Genomic DNA, 25,002 nt, shown 5'->3' on the forward strand with positions numbered 1-25,002 from the left:
GCAAACACATGTTGTGAACTTTAGAAAACAAAAGTGATAAAAGAATTGAAAGTTGAGGGCACTCTTCAAGATGTACAGAATTCTTTCATATTTCTCTACTCGCCAATCATTTCACTTGTGTATTCTGGATGGCATTTTAATTGCAACTTATAACTTTAAGTCTGATCTTAGTAGTATCTCAGTATAAACTGGGAAATATGAACACATTTTGGTACTTCTCATTTCATTGCTGGCAGGTGGAGTCAATGCTTCTCTTTTAGATCTAACGGCAATTTCCTACTGAAGTCAAGAAACTGATGTGATCTGTCATTGAAGTTAAGGGCATTTAACTTTGTCATCGGGATCATAAATCTTGTATTCTCTAGTTACATATAACAACTAAAGCATTACGCATCTGTTTAATAATACACTGCATATACATGTTTTTCATTCTAATTTATATTTTTGGTGAGTATAAACAGCTGACCATGTAAAACATGAAGTTTAACTCTTCATAATAATAGCAGTTGTCATCCAAGTATAACCGGACTGAACAAACGTATATTCTGAACTAAGACATACTTTACCTACAATATCAGGCAGGTTGTTTCCTGCTGACATCATTCTAGAAAGGGTCCATCAATAAATCATATGTAAACGACATTTTTCATGTTGTTAAACTATACAACTTTTACAGCTTTAATTTTCCTTTCCATTTCACATTTGATTTTAATGTAACTGACTGTGAAAAAAATTCTTTCATAGAATTTTACTGACAGTGACACTTGTTATTTACAAGTGGAGATTTGGTAAAAACTTTGTCAAGTTGTTCTTTACCTCTGTTCTCTTCAAACATTTTAGTTACAATATGTGACAGTTTGCAAATTTGCATGTACATGGATTCCTATTAGTGGATTTTAAAATCATTTTATTTTTGTGATAAATAGATTTGTGATTTCCAAACACCTTATTCATTTGTCTATCTTTAGCTATACAAAGATCTATTTAGGCCATTTTTCTTATTGCGTCTTTGTTATCAACTCAGTATAATGCCTGAAATGGCTATCATTTCACACTCTACATGACAAAGTAAACTTACTATAAATATGTTACAGATTAAGCCTCAATATGTTTTTTATATTTTGTAAACTGCTTTTTTAGTGAGACTCAATGCAGACATTGCTCAGACTTTCATTTCACTGACATGTGTCTCTTGGCTGTTGCATTCAAGCACTCCCCTAAAAATGTTGAATTATGCAAATATCACATATGTGCATCAAAAATGAGGTAATATGTGTTAGCGATACCTTCTAAAAAACTGCAGAGTTCTAATATTTTGGTGTTAGCCCTACTGACTTACAAATTGTTGTATGTGTATGTGTGCATGCGTGTTCTGTGATATGAGAAGATATGCACATTTTAATGTCTATTTCTCTACAGCACAACTTACCCCAGGTGACTCTGGTGGATTTGCCAGTACAGGGGACTCGGGTTGTTCACACCATTCTCTTTCAACATTTCGTCTTGAATGTGCATATTCCTGTGGATCGGGATAGTCTTCCCCAGCAAAGTCACTACCACTACCCTGTTTAAACAAGTCCACTGCTTCATCAGGTAAACCAAACTCTCTTACTACACGTTTCCGAACTTCCTGAATTATTAAACTGATATCACTACATGGTAATGACAGTGCTCGCTGAGTCAAACTACTCCGACATAGGTCCTTCTCTCTACTTATTATGGCTCTCTTTGTGTGAACATCAGGAGCTGTCAAGTAACAACAAAATTCAGTTGTTTAGAGCACAGGAACAAATGCATTCTCACACTGTTGAACTTATATAATATAATAATAACAATGTTAGTTTTTATATATCATTTTCCCACTGTGCTCAAAGCGCTTTACAATTATTACATCCCAGCACAGATGTACAGGTCCTTTATACTTCAACTCCCTGATACAATTTATAGCAGCCTCTATGAGCACATAAGATTAAAGCATTTACATTGCAACTTCTGTCGTACCAGGTCCCCAATTGTACAGCTGGGTTGACTGAGGCACAATTGGGGATTCAAATCTTGCACAAGGACTTTACTCATTCAGAAACAAATGACCACAGCGAGGCTTGAGTCTGCAACCTGCTGATTCCAAGCTAGCCACTCTAAACATTTGACCATCATAACTCTACAACCATGATGGACTAACTTACTTATTAAAAGTTGAAACCAAAATATACAGAAGAATGCAAACACACATATTTGCTTTCTTTTCAATAAATTTGTATGCAAAGATTAATACACAATGTTCAGAAAGTTTAATATAATCATCTCACCTAATAGGTTTTGAATTACAAAAACATTTAAGTATGTATCACAAAGTGTAACTGGTTTATGTCACTTGATGTATTTTCAAATAAATAATGTGTAACACCTTTAATCCGTTCAAAAATCATATATCCTAAAAACACTCCTAAGCAGAATATTTCAGGTATCTATTAGCAACAATAATATACTGATTCTGAAGCTATTTTGTCCAAATGCCAAAATTTGATGACACTGCCTTGACCCTTGCTTTACCTATAGATAGATAAAATACACTAGGTTATTACAGCAAAGGCAAGTAAAACTATGAGTATACGCAGACAAAGCAAACTTCCCTGGGTGTGACAGTTTGAGTTACAAAAGTGAGGAAAGGGTTGGGCCACTCTGCATAGGATGTGGTATACTGTCAGAAATACTTATTGGCCCTGTTTTTTTTCTCTACCACTAAACATACCCTTTACTTGGCATACAATAACCCTTATACACGGTACAAAGTTGTCGGTTCAATAAACAAATTTATCAAGTTTGCAATGACCCAACTTCCTTACTTAAACTGTGTAGTCTTGGAAGCAAATTAAGGGTTAAATGTACAGCCCAAACCTATTTGGACTACAAAATCCTTTGTTACTAAGCAAACAGACCATTAAGAAAGATGTGTCAATTTTGTATGTCTAATTATTTGTGATTCTATGAATGTTATCAGTATAGCGGTCCTTACAGTTGCACCTGCTGTCTCTGTGTGTTGCCATACACGTGTTATCACACCAGTAAATGTACAAAATTGCCTGTCACAATTCTATTTCTTATCGCCATTTGCAATTGACCTTTGCCTCCGTCACCTCTTCCCATTTTATCTCAATACCACCCACTACTTTCTAGAAAACAAGGCTTTTAACAAAATTGCTCAAAGTAACTTGCATGCTGGATAATCATGAATATAAATCCATTATATTCTACCGTATGTTGTTTAGAAGTTGAATGGCAACAAGGCAGATTTCAACATAATATAGGAAATGTAATTGGAATGGAATACACATCACACAAAGACTGAAAGATATATGGGTGACTGGACAAAGCTAATTCTAGTAGTCCATTCTAGGCAAGTAGCCAAATTGAAATTAAACATATAAGGGTATGATTGTATTCTATTTTAATCATGTGATAAAACGCATGCAGTAATGAATAAATGACTAACCCCTCAAAATTATACCAACTACAACAACCTTACCATCTATTCACAGCACACTTCAATCAAATCGGGCCAGGCATTGTCTATACAACAAAACTCCTAATGCAAGTCACAACACTACTTTTGTTTTACTCTTAAGCTTTTAAAGGTAGCATTTATCATACTGGTAGAGATATTTTTCATTAATTAGATTTTATTGGTGGTGATAGAAATTACTGACATTATAATAATTCTGAGTAAACACAGAATGAACCTTTCAGACTAAATTAATGATGGTTCTACATTTGTTTTACACTTGGCAAAAGGTCAGTTTATTTGAGGTTAGGCATATTAAGTGGTGTAACTGCATTAAGGAAAGCAGCATCGATGGAATAATTTTATTTCAAAATTGCAAAATGAGATTTCCATTTCATAACATCACCACTGAAATATCAACATTAATTACTCATTCTACAGGTGTTTCTAAAATGGTTTAAAAATTGATATACACAAGCGTCCAAGTGTACTGAACCACAGTAAATGTAAATTGTACCAATAGGGAACTAGCAATCCAGACTGAGCATGCTCAGATGCAAAGGACTATGGGATCATCTGTAGTTATCGTAATACCTAATGTGGAGCTACTGATAAAATTAACCTCCCACAATTGTCAGGGTAACTATGAATTGATTATTTGTGGTTACAACCAATATCAGCATTGTCTACAATACTAATAGACTAATATTTATCATATTTCCCATAATGCAACATTCACTGTGGCGTGTTTGCAAGTTCCCTATCGGGAAATACAATGCAGAGAGACTGTAATACCTGGTAAAGATCCTGCAATAACTGTTGGTTCTGCTGTATCCACCTGTGTATATCCCATGCCAGGATAAGTCTTGGCATCTACCATGTACAGTGTATCGGGTATATGTGACATTCGTATCATACGTAATCTGACTGGATCTGTCTCTGCAACCATGTGTTCATCAACAATAGCCTACAGATAGAAAGGACAACCATATGATACATACAAATTTGCATTACTTTTAATAGTAGATAGTGAGATAACCCATACAAACTTAACTCGAACTTTACGACATCATACATTTCATGTAAACTATATAGAAATGAAAATTGCTGTTTGTGAATTTGAGGGAGAGATACTCCCTTTAGAAAACCTATATTCTAACCCCTCCCCCCATCCCAAAGTGGTATTCTTACTTGTACCACACTACATTATTTGTATATCCATGATAGCGTTGATTCTAACTAGTCACACATCACACAGAATTTCCCTCAGTTCTGAATCATCCAAGTCTCTTCTCTTGATACCCTTCTTGCTAACACTGTGCTGTGTATTGCTTAGTAAATTGGGCTCTGAAAAATAGCATAAATTGCTACTGTGTTACTTCTGAGCAAGGGAGCTCCCCCAAGCATTTTTAGGGTAGTGGGTTCTGTGCTAAGATTTCTTACAAATCAATGAATTCTTTTTAATGTTCAAATTTGTGGATAGCCAGTAGTTACCTTGGCCTCTTCCATGTATGGTATGAATAATCTAGGTTTAATGAACATGGCATTGTTCTTGCTTCTTATCCATGGATTGATAACAAGTGTATCATCATCACTGCCAAACATGTGTGAGGGCGGGCTACTTATCAGGCCTCTCTTGATGGTGTTTGTGAAAACTTCATTGTTGTGGGGTATGATGTGATCCACTCGTATGTATGGTATAACATCACACAGAATTTCCCTCAGTTCTGAATCATCCAAGTCTCTTCTCTTGATACCCTTCTTGCTAACACTGTGCTGTGTATTGCTTAGTAAATTGGGCTCTGAAAAATAGCATAAATTGTTACTGTGTTACTTCTAAATGGCAAAAAAAAGTAAGTAAAATTTTGCCAATGTACAGTAGGGTAGTCTTACTGCAGCAAAAAACTATGCCGGGCTAAAATTGTATTTTTTGAAATGTCGCCCTCTAGTGTCAAATAAGGAATATCACTTTGTTTTTTTAATACTACATGATCACTCGCAATGGTCTTGATAGATGTGACTCACAGACATCAAACTTTTGTCTTGTCTTCTAACCACAATGACATAACATATTCAGTGGGGTGAACTCAAAGTTTCACATGTAATGTACATGGCATGAACTCATTAAAAACATTCACAGTAATGCACCATTGAGAAGATAATGGACTTTTATGCAAAATCAGTTTGGGTGTATCGGTAATAATTGAAATCACTATAGTGAACAGTAGTCACGCTTTTTCTTCAGTGTAGCACTTTCCATAATTAAGAGATATTGTCTTCATCTTAATACAAACATAAGACTGTATGCTGAAACTGATAACAGTAATGACTGCATATTATGACTACTACAATGTGTAAGTTACTTCACCAGGAGCCAAGTGTCACTGATGCAATCTAACAGTGGGTTCAACTTAAACACTAATTTCAAATGTTTGTGTTAGGTACAGGCATGTGGTATGTCAGAATGTGCTGTATGTGTATATAATCTGTATGGCATTGTATTGGTAGTTTTGAATTTAAATTGTACAAGACTTGATGTGTTTATACTTTTACATATAAAACCTATTTGCATTATGGCAACACAACTTGACAACTTGATGTCTTCAAACACACACCTCTCTCCTCCATCCTCTTGATCAGCTGGTGTTCTGCCCACTTCAACACAGCTTTCAAGACATCCAACTCACTCGCCTGCAATAAAACAAGGTAGAGTATTTGTATCAGTGTTTCAACATTAATCATTACAAGGAACAATACAATGAAACTTTGTGGGAAAGACCTTCCTGGTATACTCTGTTCTTTCATGTTGTCAGCAGACCATGGTGAATTACTGAGTGTTAAGGTTACACAAAATCCCTTCAAATATGATATATATAATAATATATATATCATCACAGAAAACAGACTATTAAACTCTGTAGGTTTATTTAGTTTGATAATTGATACATATTTGGTACTATACATTGTAAGTGGTCTCATTTCATAAAAGAACAAGCATTCAATTGAAGACATGGTCCCCACTTGTGCAAATTTGAATGGTGTCTCTAGATACAAAACTTCATAATTTACTGACCAATTTGCTATATGGACTTGAATGTGGAGGTCACTCAGAGTCAAAGGTATGAAAAAAAGCTGTCATTTGAGGTATAGATATTTATTATTTAAATGAAGTCATTGTTTATTAGTGAGTTAGTGTAGAAAGAATGTGTGTCAAGGTCAAAGTCTCACTACAAAGCTCATCATTGATAATGTGAGATTAGACACTTCAGTGTTGCAGTCAGAGGGTTTTTTTGGGTCTTTTGACACACATTTTTTTGACCTGACCCACAATTTTGGAAGTGATGGGTCATAGATGACCCACACTAAAATCGTATGCAAATATGCTTAGCAACATGACCATGCCTATAGCAACAGCCAAATGATCATGTATATTGCATAGATAACAACAGGGTTAAATAGGCAACTGGATAATCATTCAGCAAATATCAAATATCTAGCATGGATCAGCATGTGGGTAAATATTTTCAAAAACTGTACAGTTGTGCTGCAATGCCATTGGCGCTTTTTTTATAATGTCCCCCCAAAATTTATGATGACCCAGAAAATTGAAAGTCTCGGGACATGATGTCCAACTCTTTCAAAATGCTGGCTGCAACACTGACACTTGAATGAAATACATATCAAAGTTCAAACTGTTGCAGCTGAAAGACAAAATGTACTTTTCTAACACACATATGGCCACAAGCAAGGACAGAACCCAATGTAATAGCCCCCTCCTGGCAGTGCCAGTTGGGGGCTGAATATACTTATAGTATACCACACATAACCAAAGTTGAACATGTATGGACAACTTGATTATACCATAGTTATGATATATCATGATAATGCATCTATGTCATTGGCTCTGGTGCTTATAAAAATTTAGTCAAAATGTTCACAGTCACCATTAGTCTTCCTGATTTTTCATAATTTATGCTTAAACAGGTATAATGATATTGTTCCTAATATTTTCTTCGTTCAGTCAGAAAATACTCATGACCTAAAGAGTTTTGTCACTTCTAGTCTGTATACTCCTCAGCTGAAGTAAGAAAAATATTGGGGAATAATATCTAATTGTGTTACTTTTATACAAGGAATGAAAAGCTACACTGCTAAAATCTGTTAACTTCAGCATTGTCACATTTGTATGATAGTGTCCTACTTATGGTGGCAACGATAAACTTTTAACAACAACAAATTATATTAAACAATGCGCAGAATTTGATACATATTGGAGGAAATTCAACTGTTGTGTTAAACCCACAATACCCAGTGTTCAGAAGATCACAGTATTTCTACATTGTACATGTAATTGATAAACATTGCTGTATTTCAGTCCATTTTTTTTAGTAATAAAGGGCCTGGATATAAATGAAGAGTGACCTATGCTTTCTAACTTCTAAGCTGTAGATTTGATGGCTTGGTGTAAATTTGTAAAAAACCTCTAGATGTATGGATTTTGACCTGTACAGGATTGCAGGAAACCTTGCACTTAAAGAAACCCCTTGGGACACAAGTATTCTAAATTTGTTGGAATACATTGGTAGTTGCCAGTAATACCTCTGGGACAGATTATGAACTTGTGGAGGCATTGCAGCATACATAATCAATGAACTTGTCAAGTAAGGACATAAATAGCTGTTTTTGACAGTAAGTTTACTATAATGACATTATCATATACACAGTATTGTACCATATTGCCATAAATCTCTACTGTTCTAATAATATGACATTAACATCTGTGAAAATATGTCCACATATTGTACTACAATAAACTTGAATGACATCTAATAATGTTTATTTTTGTAAGAATTTAATCTGTATGATACTATGTAAGCACAGTTAACAATTCAAGTGTTTATTCACAGTATGATATTACCAATAAATCATGTTAGTTTTCAAGTATGTATGTAAAGCGTGCTTCTATAAATGTAAGGAACATTTTTTTACCATTTTACTAATAATTGGTGACATGAGTGAAAGATGGAGGATAGTGGTAATTTGTTAGTGTTCTTTGTTTGGACAACTTAAACCAGGTCATACTACAGCCAATGGTTGTCTAAGTAGCTAATACATTCTCTATATAGTGTTACACAGACACTGGCCTCTGGGTATGGAATAGGATGGTAGATTAGTATGCCACATTTTCAATGATTTCAACCATTCCACTTTGATGCACACTCTTAAATATTAAACACCATGATGCACACTTTTAAACATGTATACTGTATTGTGAGCCTCTGGGAGTATGAATCAGAATATATCTGAGTTGCACAATTATTTTACACTTTGATGAGCTCCGACTATTAGTGTTTATGATAGCAAAGTCTAAAAAAAGGCCACACCTATCTATACAGTAATGGGTTGCCACGGTTACAATAATCAAATATGTAAATCTGAAATAAAGAATCTAAAATTTAGAGAGATGGCAGGGAAATGCTCATAGTATACTGTGGTTGAAGCCTATCTTTTGACATTGACATTGATTTTCATTAGCACTAGTATGACTATTTCACATGACATATTTTGGGCTAAAAGCTAGTAACTGAATTATTCGGTTAAGCTTTTTATGAATCATGTCAGACTAGTCTTATTGTAGGAATGCAAATAAATGGCAAAATAATAGGTGAACTATTAGCCTGACTAGCCAGACAATGTATACAGACAATCTGAAGTACAAAGTTCCCTGTAGGACATGCAGCTGGAACACACAACTCAAGTGAACTGGTTAACTAGTTTGACTAGCCACAGCACCTGACAGCGTTACTACACTGACTGCCGTGGGGCTGTACAATACCAATCAGTGCATTACAAACAGAACAACCTCAGATGGCAGACTAATTAAGATTTTTATCATTGCTGTGGTTAGACACCACTTATTGTCTACAGACAACTTGTATCATGTTTTACATATACAGACAATTTTCTTCAAATGTTTATGTATGAGCTATCACATTTTAGACTCTCTGTATTCAGTTATTTTCTATCATGTTTAGTATTAAATTTCTTGCATTTATTATTGAATGACTATATCACCTTCACATTTAATATATCAAAATTTTGCACATGTTCAATTGTAAATTGCTAAGATTCTATTTGAATGATGAGGAGTGGAGAAACCACAAACTCTGCTCAATGAGATTGAATACTACACCCTGACAACACTGTATTGTTACAGGAAGTAGACATTCCCGATGCAAAGTATTCTACAATTAATTTCCCTTCTATTGAAACATTAATGATTCTATGATTAGATGGGCACACCTGAAAGCAGAGCTGAGATATCGTAGTTGAGAATCTCTGATAACAAGACGAAGTAAATTAGTCAGTTATAATTACTGGCGACAGTTTCTGTGATTAGATCAACAATTTGAAATGAGTGATGTATCTACTTACTTGTAAATAGTCTGATTTCAATGCCTCAATCAGGTAGGCTTTATTCAATTCACATCCTACGGGTGATGCCGCAATCGCCAGAAACTCTTCTCTCAGGAAATGCATAGCTTGCCGATTTACCCACTGAGATCCATGAGGTTGTGAACTCCAATTTAGTACTGCTATGAAATTGTCTTGTGAAAGACTCTCTGCAATTATGTCTTCGCATGCTACAGGAACAAACACAATATCATGAAGGTTTTAATGCATATATTATGACTTATTTTCTTTTGGGACTGATTGAAATTTCTTATAAAAATATCACCGGCATATTTTCTTGATTTGAGAGACTGGGGATTTTAGTTGAATTCAACTCTTGAACATCACAGAGTAATATTTGCATGAAAAGTCAATATTTCACATAAAATACATTAAAGAAATCCCTTATAATAGTAATGCTAAATACTCACTCCCTTTAAACTTGTACATGAGAATGGATGAATACTATTAAGTTACCATTTTACCTCATTTTCCATGATTTATACAGCATGATAAAATATATCAGTCACATAAATCATGCAAACAACTGACCTAGAATTTAAGACTTGATTGAATCAGCTACTCTTTGACAGTGTAAAATCCACATAATATATCTATTGTGAATCTGGCTGTACACTTTAATATGAAGCCCATAGATATAACATTAGTTGGAAGTCTGGTAAAATGAAGTACTGTACATGTAGCTAATGTTAGTTCGTTAGCTGGAAGTCTGGTAAAATGAAGTACTGTACATCTACAATGTAGCTAATGTTAGTCTGTCGGCTGGAAGTCTAGTAAAATGAAGTATTGTACATCTAGCTAAGGTTAGTCTGTTAGCTGGAAGTCTGATAAAATGAAGTATTATACATCTACATCTAGCTAATGTTAATTCCATGGGCTTTAAATGTTACATACAGAGGATTTGCAATAAAACTGTAGATGTATACATTCTGATATATTAAAGCATGCCTCCTTCTATGAATATCACTTTAACTGGCAACACCACAGCTTATCAAACATTGCAAATTTGATACAAGTCACAAATTTAAAACATCTTTTCACATCAATGCTGCAGGGAAAAAAGTTCTTTTTGAAAAGAGAGAAAAGTGGAAGGCAAGCATCGGCTATACTATATTACACAAAGATGTTGGCTTTTCAAAAATTCACACAAAGATAACTAGTTTCAATATTAACCTTCCTCTACCTATCATTTACAATGATATTAGTTTGTCATTAGTCCACATCAGACAACTCCCTATACAAATACCAAATATGCATCCTCTCTTTGCCAAGACATTTTAAGAGCTTTGAGTACAATTTATGTTACTATAGCAACTAATGAAGACAGTGTAGTTTGATAGCATTATGATTTGCTATTCTTCTGATTACATAAATCCACATAAAGCTATGGCTGCACCTGCTTTTCATCAATAGCTCTGAATCTTGCCTTCAGCAAACCCAAGATTTGTGATTCAAGCAAAGTGCTCTTATCATTACATTTGGATGATTTCTCATCTCCATTGATAACCTACACACATTTTTATTTTCTCTACACTGTTTCCATTGATTGCATTTTTATCTCTATCCATGCATAACCCCAATATCTATTTCCCAGATGGTTCTTTTGACACTTCAGGTCTTGTCCTGTGCTATTCTTAAAATCGAGACACATGAAAGACTGAATATTTCTAAATGTTGAAGGTGCCAACTGATGTCCATAAAACTATTATTTGAATTTGAATGAAAGAGACAAATAAATATTCCATCTCACAGCAGATAAAAATAGTCTATATATTTTCAATTTAAATTTCAGCATGGGTTCATTTTCATGCTGTTGTAAACAGGTATGTTTTTCTTGATTTTTTATTCACATTTGTGTCCACCCTATCTATACCACACATACACAATAGTCAGGTTTATACAGTTTTTCAATGTCACTTTGTAACCACAGTTTGTTTTCCACTGTGGAGTTTTTCAGTGCCATTTTACTGCAGGCATTGTGCCAAGTATAGAGCTACAAGTGATGTTATATTGGATTTCTTCTAAGGTCAGGATCTCCACAGCATGACATGTTATGCTGTGGTTTATGCTAGCTGCTCAAATTTAGATCGTATTCCTAGCTGCAGAGAAGTGCTCAGCTCTGGATGTAAACATTACACTTTGACATTTTGTTAACTCAGATATACGATTTCATAAATTTGAATATTATTTCTGCATTACTTTCTAAATGTTATTTACAAGAGATACAGTGCACTTTTATTTCACCATAAATTCTAGAACAACTCAGACTCAGAGCCACATTCTCTGGCAATAAAGTAGTTGTTTTATGAGCTTCATTTAGCATACACAAATGTTAGTGACTGGAGTACAAGAATGAAATACTTAAATATTCTGTTCAGATACAGACACATTTACTTTCACTAGTTTCAGTCAGCGTAAGAGCTGTTCAGAATTTTAATGTCACTCAACACTCATATATTTTGTGACAAATATTTCCACTTAGAAATCATTCAAAAAGCATGCCATGCATTCACACTATTTGAGAATACATGTTTGTTCAATTTTCACTGTAATTGATTTGACCTTACATAACCCTGTCCTTGTAAACTGGTACTTTCAATACAGATCCATCATGCATTAAATATTCTGTTCCTGTGACTTGGTCACCCTACGTACTAAACACCCACTAATTCACTTAATCTTACCTTGCGCCATGATGGTGAGATCCAAGAACCGCGCAATCTGATAAACTTCCATTGCTTCTTCTGTCCTGGTAAGTTGGCCTCTCCCTGACACCATGGCTTGTACTTCACTTAGACTGCCCATACTAGGACTGTCTTGTATCACCAGGGATAAATCTACAACATCTAAGTAGATAGCCTGTAGAAGTACTCTGGCATATCGTTTTGGTATTATAGTTTCATCTAGAACTATTCTAGTAGGTTGCTGTAAAGTCCTCTCAGTTAATTCTTCCCCTGATCTGTACCTGCGATGAAGCAAACTGCGGAAGAATGGTGATCTTGCAGCTAGAATTGCCTTGTGACACAGAAGTTCTTCATGTACTACATCACCACCGCATGCTTCGGGAAGCCCTGTTGTATCCGATAATTCTGCATCTGAGGAGAACACTAAGACTGCATCACAGTATTCTCCTGTCTCCAATAATTGTCTAAAGTCCTGTTCAAGGAGGTTTGGAGTCCCAAAATCATCTCCTAATTTCACAAGGAAGTCCAAGTTCTCCAACCTGGATTCCTGTGCATTGAAATCACCTGTATATAGGTACCGAAGAAGTGCTGAAAACATTGATATGTCCATACCTTTGGTTCTTACATCAACGTGCACTTCAGCCCCATAATTTGGGTATCTTCGTAACAAGTCCCGAAAGAACAAACACCTTGCTGATAATATGGCTCGGTGAACTGGGAAGCAGGTATTATGGTAAATAAGATCAATATCTGTACAGTACTTAAAATCGTAAAGATCTGACAAGTCCTCCTTGAGACAACTAGCATGTGGGCGAGCTAAGTCAGCTTGAATAACCAATTCTTTCAGTGCATGTGTAGCTTCATATTCTTCAACAAGTGCATTAAGATCCCTCACGTTCCATCCAGAAACAAGTTCTCGCATGACCCTGGCATGATCATGTGACTTGCCAGATTTTCTCCGGCGTATAAGTTTCTTCCGTAAAGTGGCAAAGCCTGTACTCTTCTTCTTTTTGTCTTTACTTGGCTGGAAAGCCATACCGACACCGTAACTGTGAAGATGTTCTGGATAACTTAAAGCATCAGAGAAATGAGTCACTGCTGAACTGGATGAAGCAGAAGAGTGTAACTGAGCAAGCTTCTCCTTTTCTCTTTCCTTTTCTTTCTCCAGGGAACTAGATGTATTCACTCCCATAATTTTGCTATTAGCTCATTCAGGTAGACAGACGAGTCTTCTGGATGTTGGGCACTGCCATCACCAATCACAGTACGGGAAAGCTGTTATTAATGGCCATCACACCCACATGGGAACCCACCTTCAACCTCCTACCCAACAGTGGAACATTCCAGGGTCAAAAGTGTACAAAATACAGAATACATAGAAACATAGGTCAGCAAGCTCATTTACAGTTGCATATTCCTCTTTTGATATAGCATCATGAAGCACACTTCCTTCCCTTCACTTCAAACATGTACAGTAATTCCGGTAATAAATTCCCTATAGCAAAAAAAGAAAAAAAAGAAAAAGAAAGAAAAAATAGATGTAAATAAAAATACAGCACATAAATAAAAAAAAAGAAAAATAACGACATTAATTTCTACAATCATTACCAAGCGATCCAATATCGAAGATACATTCATACAAATCAATTAAAACATAAATAAATTATCTCACACCAAATATATTTAGCTATTTCAATTGACCTGGAAAATAGTCCGTCAGCATGCACTAACACGTAGACTGAAAAAACCCATTTTTAAAACCGACTGACTGCATCATGCAGACATCTTGTCTATGGAGCAACTATCGGTGCATATCAAACTGTCAATTTTAATTATGCCACAACTTGATTCATTAGACACAATACATCTGAGTCAATTTCCTTAGTAATGCAATATTTGCAGAATTGTATTTCTATTATCCACAATAACTGACGGTCCACCTATATTAGTTATTGACACCAATATGCACATGTGGTTTCAGTTTCATAAAATAAAGATAATTTTATGGATTTCTGAAATGCACCATCCATCAGACTAATGTATAACTTATGTATACTGCATATGACAGGCTTACATCATATATTGCTTTGGGGGCTAATATCAAGATGCCATGAACTGGTAGTAAAAATAATACAATAAGTAATCAAACTTCGTGCTCTGTACGTTATATTTTCCGGTTTTAAACAAACAATTGTTTAATCCTCGACAGCAAGGGCTTCTTCGATTTACATATTCACATGGTGGACATGAGGGGATGTTTCCGGTTCAAGCTGCTTTTGTGTACTGCATTTAGTAGATATATGTACAAAAATATAACAGTATGCCTACAGATGGTCACAATGTATGTTTCGTCATAGCTTAATATGTTATTTGGCTACCATCCAAACCAATTTACAATAAGTGACAGAACAATGAAAAATGTAATATTAATTATGCTGGCCAGATGTTGAATCCACTCAGTGAGTTCAACTACAAGCGACAGGGAATACAGGTCACAGTAGCTACAGTAATTATTTCAGGTGTCAAAATTCCATGGTGTTCATAATTCTCTAATTTGCTTCTCTCTCCCTAGGTTATTACATTATGTTCGTATTTGAAATGACTTTCGTTGGTCATACATATCCTGCAAGTAGCAAATAAAATTTCTGAAAAGGACACTGGGGAGTTAAAAGTCTACTTATACAGATGTACAATTCCTTTCATTCTTCCACTCCAACACTTCAAGTAAATCCAATTTTATACTTAATTGCTTTTGTTTTCTAATTTCCAGTGACAAGTATGAGCCCCAGTGAGTAATGACAATGTACACTGGAAATTTCCCATAATACAATGACTATCAAGCATCAGTCAATCATGAAAAGTGAGTAACATGGAGGTACTTCGGGCAGAATCGATCAGTCTTGTTTCCTGCTCCGACACAGAAATGGCGATGCTATCACCATGCAAACTGCTGTGGTAAAAATCGGCCACTAAAAGCCTAGGTGACTATACAATTCACTGCTGTGACTGTGTCTAAATGGATAAACTGCTACCCCTTTTCTTTGTGACTAATCAGGTATACTTAAAAGCCACTTAACGTGGCCAGCATGTGTACCTTTATGGATTGTCATTCTCTAACTCTGGCCGAGTCTTTGATGACTTGGAGCCTGATCTCAAAAGAACAGACAGTTTAGTGCTTCTGTTAACGAAGCGAAATTAAGTCAGTCACTCAAATCAGTTAGATGTTTTGTTCATTTCCTGCAACGAACTCAATTACTTTACTATGGAGCTGATTAGTACTGAGTAGATCGCCAGTGTTATACCTGAAATAATAGGACAGATCTAATTCAACAACTGGCTCCAATCATACCTACTCCACAAAATTGATAATAACAATAATGTTAATTTACTCTATTAATCTTTGGATTAAGAAGACACATATAAAAGTATGTGAAGTGGACTTTCTGACAAGGAATGCTTTTCATATACAAATCATTTTACAAATTAGTGTTAATCTGTGCTTACAACAACTGTCACTGACCAATTCAATCGTTTGAATAAAGCCTTTACAGATTCCCTAACAGGTTCAATGTTACACATTTCACAGCTGAGTAGTAAGAGGAAAACAGAATGAGATTCGCTTGGTGAACAATGTGAGTTCATTCTTAATCTAACATGATATTACAATATATAAGATTTAAGGACAACTCGAGGAGACAGTATAATTAAGGTGAAACCTTTAGGCAGAATCCAAATTTTCACACATGGGAGTCACTTTACAGATACAATGTACTAAGTACTAAATCCTGAACACTGGCGGTTCAGTCTTTGTGTCTCCTCAGATGAACACAATCACCTGTTTCATTATCCATGATAACAGAAATAATACTAAAGGCTCCTCAAAACAATTCAAGTGACTTTCACTCACATCATACAACCATAAATACATGTACATGTTTAGTAACTATCAGACATGATTGAATGAATTAATCACAGATAGTGCATACATTTTCAAAGTCATCTCAGCATTTCCATACTAACTAAGAACCAAAGTGCTACCATGTCTTGTTGAATATATTTTCCTGTTCCTGTGCACATATATTATAAATTAATTTTCTTTCACAATGTAACAAAGAAGAATGTTTGTCTCATCATCCCATGACACAATTTAGTGGTGCTAAATATTTTCCCTCGGTATGTTTGAATTTAGTCATGGATATAAATGCCAGGTTTCACCTTAGGAAAGAGTGAAACCATGTTGGTACTAATCTTTAGGGTATTGGTATCAATACTTGCCAGGTTTTCATTTTTGATCCAATGACCCATATGATTTTCTCAAACTATTTCTCTAGGGTGTTGAGGCTGGATAATGAAAAGATTACAATATAGTAGGTAATATATTATTGCTAATAGCCTTGAGGGTTTTTGCATTCACTTGTTTTGGGTTGGAAAGCCTATGTGGGACAATATCTATTCATAAAGCCATTCTGGATTCAAAGACATCTATTGAGAAAATCTCTCACTGTTAATTACACTAAAGTCCTATTCAAACAATCACTTTAGTCAGGACATACAATAGTAACAATAGTAGAAATATCAACAAGGCAGTTTTGTTGAGCTGAACATTATGGCTGCCTCCTCTATCTAGTAATAATACATACATCATCTTGTAAATCTGTTTCTAATTCACGACCCGATACCATATGAGTAAATAATTATTGTCTGGGATTTAAACACTACATCAGTAGTTGACTTTATTCAACACAAAGTTGACCATGATTTAAATCTTGAATCAACCATGAAATTCTTTCTAAAGCCCCAAGGCTAAGTAAAATGTCAACAAATAGCCAACAAATGGTAGTTCATCTTCATTCTCTGGAGTCAGTTTGCCAAGTACAAGAGATAAAGTACTCATGTATGTAAACAACTATACCTCACAGTAAATAGTCACACATAATCCATGCTACAATGAATTCCTCCATCTTGTTACAACAGTTACAAAGATAAAATTGGTGGGACATACTACATTGCACTTCTCATGTATTCATGGGGAGGGGGTATTGACAGTGATTCATTTCATAACGTACTGTACACATATAAAGCATTGTTTTATGACATTGAATAAATCAAAATATATTCATACATCATGCATACAACACAATAACATTTACAATAACAATAACCTTTATCTCTATGTATGAATTGTTTTTGGCAGTTCTAAACATTAAGGTTATAATAGGGAGAGGTCATACATATGGACTCACCTACCACAGATGTACATCTTCAAAACAAATAAGGAAATAGCTACATGGACCACAGGAATTCATAATGTATCCTTGATACTACCTATCCCCACTTCCAACTAACAGATAAATATGCTTGTAGTCGCTAGTCTTGGCACATATCTTCATCACTTAGAATGCTTGAACAACTTAGTTCAAAGTTACATTTACATATTAAGTGAATAATTACAGATCACTTCACTGCAAGGTGCAGAAGGAATTCTAAATCACACTGTGTCCTGTAGGAGTGGACGTGTACAAATGTCTAGTGTAACAGGTCACAAACAAAAAGGGTGAAAGGTCAAGACATCAAAAAGCATTTCACTTCACCATTGGACTATAAATAAACAGCGAGACATTTACCTTTGACATTCTTCATCATTCCAAGAAGAATACAAGAATGTTGATTTTTGACTTTTGGTTTGGGCATAATAAAGTGACCTTGACCCTTGAGTACCTGCACCCATCCTGAATAACCATGAATAAAAAACCCTCCACAAAAACCAAAATGTAGCTGAATTATGAATGAACATCTACTTGCATTTTACATGACAACATCATATGAACTGGGACTGATTAGTTTGTTAGACACAAAGAGAATGGACTTTAGAAAATAAGTGAAATTTGGCATTTCTAAATTCGCAATTGAGATACATATATCTCATTCTCTATTGCCTCTCAGGTCACTGGTGTCATATACATGTGTGGTCTTGACCTTGAAGTCTACAGCTAAAAACACCTGTGTACTTGCCTCACTTCATGAACGTAGTTGAAAGTCATTTAGTAATACATCTTCCACAATTCAACCTACTTTACCTGGAGAAACTGAATGTTCTTACTAAAAGAAGCTTGAACACTCTGTAATTGTGAATGTAACAGTGTTTCCATTTATAATGCCAACAGCTTGTCAGTCCATACTCTTCAACCACATCAGTGAAAGCCAGCTGCCACACTTTGAAGGATGACAGATTGTTTTATATCATCTCTGACATATGAAGTTACTTTCTTCACCTATTAATCATCACTACCCAATGTTTAAACATGACTTTTTAAAACACAAATAACATGCAGAGATAAGTCTGCACACAGCGCCCATCATTAAAATATGGTCTTACAATTAGTGAACATCTACATCCATAACACTAAAGTAATATCACTCAGTCCAGTACATCTAACAGGAGAAACCGAACATATCAACAACACTACTCTATACTATATTGCAAGACTGGAGACAGAGTAATATTATGAGAACAGGTCACAGAATAACTAGACAGCTCTTCTGACAATATGGGTGATAACACATGCATGGTGTCTACAAGATAAAACTTCCAAATCTATAAAGCAAATTATCACTTGACTGTTAATTGTTACAACAAATATGGCTGCTGTTCATCTATACTAAAATAAATATACATGTATTTTCTAAATTCTATAGTGTGACATTTCTGAAAATGTCAGAAATACACTTGTCCACAGACTGACATACACAAAAGTAATATGAATATGGGTTATTCATGGGTCATTCTTATAGCCCCATCCAAAATGTGCCCACTGGGGGTTAGTAATAATGAGGTTACATATTTGATGTTGTTTTTAGAATACACTTCTAACAATAATTAATCTGTGATGCCCTCATACTAAAGCCACACATCTCATCCATATCCATGTATATCATACACCATGAATACTTTTCTTCTTTTTCAAATTTGTTTACACAAGTAATTCTTACATGTAAGGGAAAACTAAAACTATTTATCTGAAGGTAATATTATAAGCACTTAAGAGTCATGAATATTTATGGTTCATTTAAATTTATACATTTGCAGGTCTGCTAACTCTCATGAGGCAATGCTAAACCACTCTTAGGATACATTTGTGCGAAAACTTTGTTATGTAATTTCATGAAATGACTCTGCAGAACCTAGTTTATTAAGATATCTTTATTTCCTGGTGTTTCCCTTTATGGGTACACTACAACTTTGTGGACTTCACAGATCAAATTGTCAAGTATGTAAATAATATATCAAAGTCTGGTAGTATAGCCTTCCAAATGTATGCACTACATCTTGGTGGACTAAATGACTTGGAACATTCCATGTCAGTATACTATTACATTTATCATTTCAGAATTACACAGCAAACCTCCCAACACCTGTCAAAGAGTCCACAGGGCATAAATAATCTACATGCATATTCACAAAACCAACATAATCATGTTTGATTACCAGCTAAAAATACTTACAATAACATACAGGATGAAGGTTTATCAGGCACTCAGTGTATGGGACACCCTAAATGGAATGTATACAGTATCATGATGTGATATGTGGCAAATGTAGAACACAGCCTGATAGTATGACAGTATCTGTTATCAAGACAACTCGTTTGTATACACCAACTCTACAATGAATGACAAAGTTCAGTCCAACATTAAAACCACCCACTATTTCTGTCAATTTCAAAACAAACCTAAAATTGGCATAAATTCTACACCAGGGCGGTCCGAGTCTTTTTTTTTTTTTACAAACAGTACTACAATTGTAATTAACTTGCACAAGTATGTTGGCTATTTACTAATGCATTATTGTAGCTTGCAGTAAAATATATCTTTCACTTTTTAATCTCTCAGTACTCACACTGGCATAATTTATGGCATGTCTTCTTTGAATAACAAGTTGTTGAACTGACTTCATCAAACAAACATTTCCAGTAATGTCTGTTTGTGTGGATATGGTACATTAGCCATGGAAAGTGTCTCTTGAATAAACATACTAAATGCCACAAATACTCTGTTTCTCATTTCAATGTCTCACAAAATACACACAACATTGGGGACATTTATGGGAATTAACAATGGAAAAACCACTATCAAATGTAATGCAGTACCTAAATTTACAGATTACTATTTACAAAAAGACAGCATAATTCATATCCTAAAAATTTATATTGAAAAGACATATTGTATGTGCAGGTACATGCAATTTGCAATGTCACTGGTATATTACTAGTATTTGGTTAGTCAGATATTACCATATCTACACAGCTACATTTTACATTTGTAGACACTGGATTCTGCCCAGGAAATGATAACCACTCAATGAAGTTTTGGCGAACACGGATACAGTATACCGAAAAAGGAAACATAACTGGAACATGTTTCTCAAATGGATAATTCCGGGGAAAGCCCAACTTCTGTTAAATCTGATAAACACAGGATTCAGTGTATCATGGCATTTCCCTTACAGCATTTTCATAAAACAGTTCAGGTTTCCTTCCTATGATAACTGTGCATGCGACATGAATGAAACCATAATGGTTGGCATTCATCATGGAATCATCCACATAAAGATGTACAAGAAAAAGATCCAGAGCCACTGTTAAGGGGATACCAACAGTTCAAAAAAAGCCAAACATTGGCATTTACAGTTACCAATTTTAACAAATTTGACCAAGAACTGGTACTGGTGACTAATTTAAAATATAGCAAAAGATTGACATTTTACCTCTGCTGGTCCCGACAAATTTGACTAGATGGTCACTTAACTGCATGGCGTATCATACCGGCCACTAACATTGAATGAATTTGTTGGTAAAGTGGCAACCATTCCATTTAAAGAGAGTGATTGTAAACTATGTCCTTGTAGAAATAATGAAACCCATGTCGATGACCAAGAACAATCCATTCAGACCAATGAGAATATGCTGTAGTACAAAAAACAACACTAGGACAAAATGATTAATTAATGACTGAAGGAGAGTTGACTTTGTAATTGAGATTGAGCAGAATACCTAATGTGTCTCAACTGTCTGTCTTTCTATTTTTACTTTCATATCACTTATCTTGAAAACAAGTTACAAGGCTGGCCATGACTATGACTGTAATCTACTTGGCAATGATTGTTATTCTACATACCATCTTCTAATTGATGAGATGTTGATTGTTAAAATGGTGGCTTCAAACAAAATACACAAAAGTATTTTTGTACTAACAAACAGCATGAAACACTACAAAACATCAAATAAACATTACAAATAGTGATATACTTTTGATGACACAACTTCTGTAATTAAGCATGTAAATAAATATATGTAACTACTTTTTCTGACACACAAAACCTGGTAAGATAAACAACAATCTAATTTATTCAAATTACTGCTATAACTTATAAGGTCATTGGTATTTCATTGGATTGTTGATAAATGCCATGATATATGTGAACACAATCCACAATATTGCTAATGATTATCTATACAGTAATCACAGAGCTGAACATAATAACTGACCAAAGACAAAAATTAGACATTGAAGTTACTCATAAAAGATGATTAACAAGTAAACGTGAATGCGACACAATCAGTCAATCACACTACTTGACATTATTGTTATTGGCCAGCTGAATGAATCTGCCTCCCTATTTATCTTGTCTGATTACAGACTAGAGGCGGTAATCAACCTATCCAATTAGAGTCTAACCTTAATGAAGGACAAAGATTCCACAAACCTTTTCACTATCTGTGTACATCAACTAAACCACAAATCCAGCATGGTAAGCTACATGATACCTACTTGATGCATGAATGTGAAAACTGTCTCCAAATATGCAACCCCACTGACTTGTGTCATAAGTAAAACAAACTTGGTTTGTATCAAGAATACACAAGTGATAATGACCAGCTGTTTCAAATGGTGTAAACATTTCAGTAAATAAGTTTGAAGTTGTTTTTTCTCAGATTGAGTAAACTTGAGTTGTTTTTATTAAACAACTCAAAATGGAAGTTAGTGAATTTTTATCTGATGAAGTTTTCTATCTTGAATCTGAAGATATAACTGACATTTTTTGTTTGCTGGCCTTGACACAACTCTGTCACACCTTATCAATCAAAGCCAATCCTATGTCAGTAATATCAATTTACCCGGCTATAAGTAACCCAAGTAGCTCTCCCTTCCTGACTTTGAATGTCCAAATGTTGTAAATCATATGACTAAAATGAACACGATTTGTGTGTATGAATCTGCATGAGTAGCAGATACTATGTCATACAACAATACTGTAAATAGACTATTTGGTGATACAAAATGTACCAGGTAACAATTTTCTGACATTTTAATTTGAGCCCACCTGCCATAAATTTCAAAACAATGACACCTGACACATGCATGTTGATTGTTTCCAGCAATTATCTGAGAACCAGTTGGTTATGCTTGTATGTTATCATGGCAATTTGACCATAGATGATTTTGCTACTCTTACAGAAATACTTCAAAGTCTAATAATGTGCATCATCATGTAATAATAATAATAATAATTACTAAGTAATTCAGTTGTGCGACAATTAGTTTGATCTGTAATATTACATAGTACAGGTCATGTACAATATTTGTACATACCAAATGCTTGAAAATTTAAATTCTCAATTTTCCTTTATCAAGTTTATGCAAACTTGAGACACCAAAATGTATCTTTCCATGACTACCTCACATGTGTAGATCACAACATAGAAGAAATACTTCTCAATGATGGACCCTGCCAAGATAATCATAAACCATTGTGGAAAATATCATAATATGATTACAAAATTTATATATAATAAATTATATACTACATGTACTTTTGCTTGGTTCACTTGGGTGTTCCCATATGCATTACACCACATCTGAGAACTACAATGTACCAAAACCACCTTAAGTTGAGAGTAGAACATGGTACTGGATATCGCACATAAATTGTAGTTTGATTCTTTGCAAATATTAGTGTTTACTAATACTATTCATGAAATGGCAATCCTGGTATATACTCATTTGGAACTTTTGTTAGAAAACAATACTGGGTATTATTTCATTCTAGACTACAGTAATGTGTACAGTCCATATGACATCCAAAGCACATGTTGTTTCACGAAGGTGCTTTGTCACACAGCATTTTTATTATCTTCTCACAATTACAACTATTGGTTACGTACTGCCTGGAAGTTTCAATGACCGTTGGGTCTGATTTGATAATATCGACATGTCTACATTTCTGATATTTTCTTATCTTCAGAAAGTGTTGGCATTTCACATATTACATCTTCGTTGTCATTATCTCCATTTTACAGAATGATTTACCCAGAATCATTTTTAAAGACTACAAACAGTGGATTTGAATTTATTGTGTTGTAGGACTAGGTAGACCTGTCTGCAGATGGAGTCAGTAAGTTGGCACTTTATTTTTATAATACATTGTAACCCTTTTGGGAGAATGTCAGAATAGAGTTCCAACTTACTCTTATAAGTTTATAAGTGGGGACTCTGTTCTGACACTGTCCCTTTCCTTCCCTGTCCTATAAAGAGCCAAGTAAGAAACCTGAACCAACCCAGAAGTGCCTAATATCATAGAATTACCAGACCCAGGAGTCAACATATACACTCATTAGCAATTGATTGACTATGTATATTTGACATCTGTTTGACTACAGTAGTCCCAGTTTGGATGACAACAAATATCGGTAGTCACAAAATCGGAAATTGTCATAATTTCAAACTTATTTAAATGCTCAACAGTGTCCAATATGGCAGCGTGCATGCGATTCCATAAGGAGGAAGAATCAACATTATGACAAGTTCGGATTTCAATATTCTTGGTCGACATCTGAGTGGGGACTTTTGTCATTAAAGAGATGTGAAACAAGTAGACAGTCAATTGATTGGTTATATTTGATCAATGGGGTTGTTAGTAATTCTTTTAGTCTTGCTGCTAGACGTTCAGGCTTTCTGCTGATACGATAAGCGAATGAAGTTCGCAGTGAGGGCTTGCCCGAACTCGAGTGTTCCACCCTCGATAGTGATGTTCGTCGTGTGTCGTATTCTATCGGAAGAACATCCGAGGTCTAGCAGCTAGACTAACAAGCATTTTACATGTGTGCTTGGAATAGACTTGTTGCATAGGCTATCACAGGATCCTGGTGGTGTATAGGGACAATGTCTGAGTCAAGTCCCTCCTTACTCTGTCTGCAACCAGGACCAGGATCCAGGCAGTACAACTACATGACTTGGTGACTTGGATTCCATGTTTGACATTTTTGTTCATCTAACACACCAGGA

At 34.9% G+C, this 25,002-nt stretch overlaps 1 protein-coding gene across 1 annotated transcript in view; it reads right to left on the reverse strand.

The window, feature by feature from the left end:
• The window catches only part of LOC144451484 (BTB/POZ domain-containing protein 7-like), a 36,565-nt gene that overhangs the window by 10,404 nt on the left and 1,159 nt on the right, over positions 1 to 25,002 (reverse strand). The window contains exons 2-7 of the mRNA XM_078142344.1: positions 12,661 to 14,155; positions 9,938 to 10,146; positions 6,118 to 6,193; positions 4,997 to 5,304; positions 4,298 to 4,469; positions 1,430 to 1,746 (exon numbers count right to left, since the gene is read on the reverse strand). Coding sequence (XP_077998470.1) covers positions 1,430 to 1,746; positions 4,298 to 4,469; positions 4,997 to 5,304; positions 6,118 to 6,193; positions 9,938 to 10,146; positions 12,661 to 13,852 — 2,274 coding nt within the window. The 5' untranslated portion in view covers positions 13,853 to 14,155. The remainder of the gene's footprint in view (positions 1 to 1,429; positions 1,747 to 4,297; positions 4,470 to 4,996; positions 5,305 to 6,117; positions 6,194 to 9,937; positions 10,147 to 12,660; positions 14,156 to 25,002) is intronic.

Source organism: Glandiceps talaboti, chromosome 2 (assembly GCF_964340395.1).
Source record: "Glandiceps talaboti chromosome 2, keGlaTala1.1, whole genome shotgun sequence".
Lineage (NCBI taxonomy): Eukaryota > Metazoa > Hemichordata > Enteropneusta > Spengelidae > Glandiceps > Glandiceps talaboti.